The 5,620-nt window shown below is 34.3% G+C and overlaps 1 protein-coding gene across 1 annotated transcript; it reads left to right on the top strand.

Moving 5' to 3' along the window:
* The first annotated feature begins 954 nt into the window (after nucleotides 1–954).
* LOC140795088 (arabinogalactan O-methyltransferase 2) lies at nucleotides 955–1,743 on the top strand. Its single transcript, XM_073147465.1, has one exon. The coding sequence runs from the start codon at nucleotides 955–957 to the stop codon at nucleotides 1,741–1,743; it is 789 nt and encodes a 262-aa protein (XP_073003566.1).
* The last annotated feature ends 3,877 nt before the right edge of the window (nucleotides 1,744–5,620 follow it).

The following is a 5,620-nucleotide window of genomic DNA, read 5'->3' as shown; positions in this document are numbered from 1 at the left end:
TAATAAAAATACTAAAATAATCAACGTTTTTAAAAATGCTAATCAGTTCAATATTTTTATCGCTATGTATTTTTTTTTCTAAACTGCTAAAGTACATAAAACGTTGATTAGTTTAATATTTTAAGATCGGACAAGAATGCTGAACTGATCAACATTTTTGCTTAGGGATAAAATACTGATTAGTATAATATTTTTGTTAGGACTATAATAAATTAGACACAATTTAGTAATAATTTTGAGGAGTAATATATTTTAAGAAAAAGTAATATGGCTAGCCTGGTTAAAAAAGAAACTCTCCAAGTTCTCTAAAAAGAGAATTCTAAAAGCAACCATGCTTGATTGATGCTTGCTAACTACTCTTCAACTTTTTATATTTTGATAGGATTTTTATTTTTATTTTATTTGAAGGGTCACTATCTGACCACCAAACTTGAGAATTGTTCTGCAAGGAAAGCTCATACATTGGCTGGACACAAACTTTTACTTTATGAAGAGATATCAAACTACCAATGTTTGCTTTCATCATTAAAAAATAAAATAAAATCCCACTTTTTTCTTTTATTATTATTAGTGCCTATCTAATTTATCATTAGAACCATTTGCTTTTTATAAGATATATTTTAGGTATTTGATAAATACATTATATGGCATGGTGTCAATGTTAAAATAAAAGAAAAAATAGGGTGTCAAAAAAAAAAATACAAATTTCTCTAAAGAAATTTTAGAGATATGAGGAGATATTCATTTCCTCTCAAGAACTCAAAGCATGTCTACATCAACCACCAGAAAAAAAGAGATAGTGATTGGAAGAAAAAGAAGAGCTACAATTGATAGCATCTTCCTAACAACTCAACCATACTCCATGATTAACAGGCAGGTAGGTGGATGTTGTGGAAAAAAAGGATTCAAAGAGGCATCAAACATGCACTCAAGGAGGTAAGGATAAAGCTAGAGATGCCTACAAAGAAACTCATCATCCTCCTCTTGATCATCTTCTCGACCATCTCCTTCATCAGACTGTTAATTCTCACTACCACCATCACCATCTCCGCAAACCGCAAGTCGATAGCCAATTCTCGCCATATCTTTCGCAATTTAATTCATCCCATAGAAGACACCCTCACACCAAAAGAACAACATCTACTAAGAACTCTTGTTTCCAAGAGAGCCCCTTGCAACCTCCTCATCTTTGGACTCAATCCTCAGTATCTTGAACTAGCAAAATTGAACATCAGAGGCACTACTATATTCCTCGAAGACGACATCGAAAGGCTCCGTGTTGTTGAGATCAAAGGTGTTAGAATTCACTTGGTTGAGTACCATCAAAGGGCAAGTGAAGCATATGAGCTGCTCAAATATGCAAGAGCACTGCCTGATTGTAGGCCAGTGGCAGGTCTACTTCATGAATCAAATTGCAAACTAGCGCTGACTGCATTGCCTGAGGCAGTTTACAGCATGAAATGGGATGTTTTGGTAGTTGATGGACCGAGCGGTGGACGATCGGAGGAATTAGGCCGAATGGCGACCATCTACACCGCTGCGATGATCGCAAGATCTGGTAATACTAGTTTGACTGATGTATTTGTACATAACGTCGATCGAACGATCGAAAAGTGGTACTCAAGGGAGTTCTTGTGTGACGAAAACTTGGTGTCTTCTAAGGGGAGGTTTTGGCATTTTAGGATCAAAGGGAGATCCAGCTCTGATAGATTCTGCTCTCAGACTCCAGTTAGGATTCAATAGGTAAAATGTAAGGAAAAGAATTCCATTCATTTGTATGTCTCATATTCTTTCAATTTAACTTGGAGAGAAATCAATAGTTATTAGCAAAATTTGGGTCAGAGATATGAGTATGAAAAGAAATTAATGAATCATCAATGTTCATGTTTCTGAGTATTGATGAAATTAATTAAGCAATTATTGTGCATATAATCAAGCAGCTATTGCAAGATTAGAATGGTGGCAGATTTACAACTAACTACATGGCAAAATTAATGTGTGTAGAATTTCTTGTCTAGTGTGATGTCCTGAAGAGAAAATATGATGGTATAAAGGGATAAAGAGATACTAGAAATAAGAAATAATTTGATCCATAAAAGCACATAAAATAGAATTAAGATACATGAAAAGTTTTCAATGACAATTATGCGAAAAAAAATAAAAAATTCTGAAGCAAATATTGGATGGATTCTTTTAGGAAGGAAACTATATTTTTTATTTTTAACCAAGTTCACTCCAAGAGATAAAATTTAAATAGATTTCAAATTTAACCTTCAAATAACTTATATCTATCATTTTTATATATTATCAATATTCTCTTATTTTTATTCTAAAAATATATATATGTATATTTTTTTATTATTTAAATAATTTATTGATAGGTTTAATATGGGTTTAAGATGGTTGACAATTATAATTTTCAAATTAATAATAATATTCTGGTACTATTTGTATACTCAATTTTTCTAAAAACTAAATATTTATTTACTTTTTTTTATATCACATCAATTAATAATTACACATCTATTTCAGACTTCTCTCATCTATGTCTAATTTTCATCCAAAATAAACTTAAAACTTACTAAATTCACAATTAATTATCAAGAGATTACGGGCTTACGAGGTTTTGAGCCTGCAATAACTCACTTTATTTACTTTTAAAATAAATTTAAAATATATTAAAAATATAATATAGACTTATAACCAAAAATTGTAACATTAGGTTATTATTTTCAAAAAATAACATTAATCTTACATATTAAAAAAGGTGGAAGTTAACAAAATAATAAGTAAGCTGGTAATCAGTAATTTAAAAGCTTTTTATTAATTAGAAAAATAATATATTTAGATTTTATCATCAAAGTCAAATGGTATATTAGTTCATTAATTTTATGTTTCATAATATTTCCCTCCAAATTATTTTTTTCTTTTACAATTTACAGTAAATATAGTAATTATATTTTAGCGTAGTTTACAATCAATCAATCATCATATTTTCTTAGCCTCTAAGTTATGACTAAGAAATTAGGCAGTCAAGTACATGACTTAGATCAAAGCAAATGAAACCCAAGTTTTCAAACTTTCCAAAAAGAAAAGGACAAATGATTAAAAGTTGGCCACCCAATGTGATTTTGACCAAAATGCAATAATTATTTTTTATTATATTTATTTAAACAAAAGTAAAATTTAAAAATTCCTAGTAGAGTCAAAATTTTTGATGATTGGATATGCTTTTCAATACATTTAAAATAAATAAAATTTTAATTTTAAATAATAAAGATTTTAAAAATATATATATATATCTATTTAATGCATTTATCATATCTTTGTTATTTAAAATCTATTTGGTATTATTTTAGATGTGTTGAAATATTTTTCTAATTTTCTACAACTTTGTCTCTAATAAAGATATTTAAATTTAACCTCTGGTTTAGCAAATTATAATAAAAAAAAATACTAATTGTAGTTTAGTCAAGTCCATATGTGGATTAAGTGTTTAAGTTAAAAGTACACGGTGATTTATAAAATTGAGATAAGCCACGCTGAGGTAAAGTGCAATTTCCTAACAATTTTACTATTATCTCTGAATGAAAAACTAATTGCCAACTTTTCTCGACATGCTAGTGTTTCTACCGACCTAAGTGTTGCATTGCCCCCAAAGCATAATAGTGGTTAGGAGGAGGGGAGGTGCTACCTATCTTGGTCAGTTTTTCTCTTCTCTAATTACTTGCTTTCCCTCATCTATTATATCTTATAAGGGCAATATCTTTATACTAACATCATGTATAAGTCAGAGAAGCTATTAGCCGCCAAATCCCCTGAGGGGTGTAATTCTCTTTATATAGACAATACATAATATATCTTCATGATCTTATACAATCAGAATCCTATACAATCAGATCCTTTTATCTATATATAGAACCAATCCCTACAATTATACTATGCATAGATCCCTATGTACTATATTTACAATTCTCATGCCTAATAGATTGCTATCTACTATATTTACATTCCCCCTCAATCTTAACCATAACAAGGTTCAGATTGCGTCGTAGACGATCAAGCATGTAGCGCATAGCCGGTTTGGTGAAACCATCTGTTACCTGATCATTAGATGATACAAAGTGGACATCAAGTGCACCCGCACCCAATGCAACCTTCTCCCTGATGAAGTGGAAATCCACCTCTATATGCTTTGTCCGTGCATGAAAAACCGGATTGATTGTTAGATAGGTAGCTCCAAGATTATCGCACCATAAGACTGGAGGTCGCGGCTGGCATATGCCCAATTCTTTAAGCAAAGATTGTACCCACATTGCTTTAGCTATGCCATTCGCTAAGGCCTTGTATTAAGCTTCAGTGCTAGACCGGGACACTGTGGGTTGTTTACGAGAACTCTATGAGATCAGGTTAGGGCCTAAGAATACTACAAAGCCTCCCGTAGTTCGTAGACTTGTAGTCATCTATATAACCAGCCCAATCTGCGTCTGTGAACACACTCAGGAGGGTGGAGCTAGAATGCTGAATGCTGAGTCCCGTAGCAGTTGTGCCCTTGATGTATCTTAAGATATGTTTGAATGCCTCCCAATGCACATTAGTGGGTTTGGACAGATATTGGTAGAACTTATTTACAGCAAAAGAAATGTCTGGCCTTGTTAACGTAAGATATTGCAATCCCCAACTATGCTTCAATAATTGAAAACATCATCATCACCAAGAGCTGTACCACAATCGCGCGCAAGTCTGTCCATAAAGTGCTTTCTGTAGTTTGCACACATAGGATGGATGTTGAGAATCTTCAAAACTCGGTGGCTGCTGCATATAAACATCCTCATCCAGAAAACCATGAAGGAAGGCATTACTTACATCAATTTGGCGAAGATGCCATCCCTTGGAGATAGCCAAATCAAGGATCAAATGAACATTGGCTGGCTTAACAACAGAGCTGAAAGTATCTTGATAATCGACACCATACTGCCTGTGTAAACCCCGAGCAACCAGATGCGCCTTATGTTTATCAATGGAACCATCTAGATGTTGTTTAAGCTTGAATACCCACTTACTACCAACAACATTGATGTTCGGTGGACGTGGTACAAGTGTCCAGGTACAATTCTTCTAAAGAGCAGCAAACTCGTCCTCCATTGCGGAGCACCAAGCTGGATTTGAAAGAGCAAGCCGATGAGATGTAGGCTCAGCAAAGAAAGCACGACGATTTGGAGTGTACCGAATAGTGCCATATGTGAATTTCTTGGGGAAGATTTATGTTGGCACGGAGGCGAATAATCATCTGATGAACGGGTGGAGCATTAGCAGGAGCTTCATCTGGTGCAAGCTCAATATTGGCGTCGCTTGCTATGTGACCCAACGAATGTGCATCAAGCTCAGGCGCAGCAAGAACTTGGGCCGAATCCGACCCAGGAGTGGGTGCTGAGGTCGCCGCACTGAGCGCCTGCTGCTGCGGAGGATTTCCTAGGCCAGGAGTCGAGGTAGTAGGCCCAAGACTACATGCACCCGGGACGTTGATCATGTAGACGTGCTGATCGTCTATCGGAGGTACGGGACACGGTGCAACTGCAGCTGCATCAGACGTGTTAGACAACAAGAGCGATAAGTCATA

Source organism: Typha latifolia, chromosome 9 (assembly GCF_019914945.1).
Source record: "Typha latifolia isolate L0001 chromosome 9, TyphaL0001v2, whole genome shotgun sequence".
Classification (NCBI taxonomy): Eukaryota; Viridiplantae; Streptophyta; class Magnoliopsida; order Poales; family Typhaceae; genus Typha; species Typha latifolia.
The sequence above is the reverse complement of the archived record's forward strand: the minus strand, read 5'-3'. Positions and strand labels throughout refer to the sequence as shown.

Coding starts and splice junctions, on each gene's coding strand:
- LOC140795088 (XM_073147465.1), top strand. CDS start 955: ATGCCTACAAAGAAACTCATCATCCTCCTCTTGATCATCTTCTCGACC.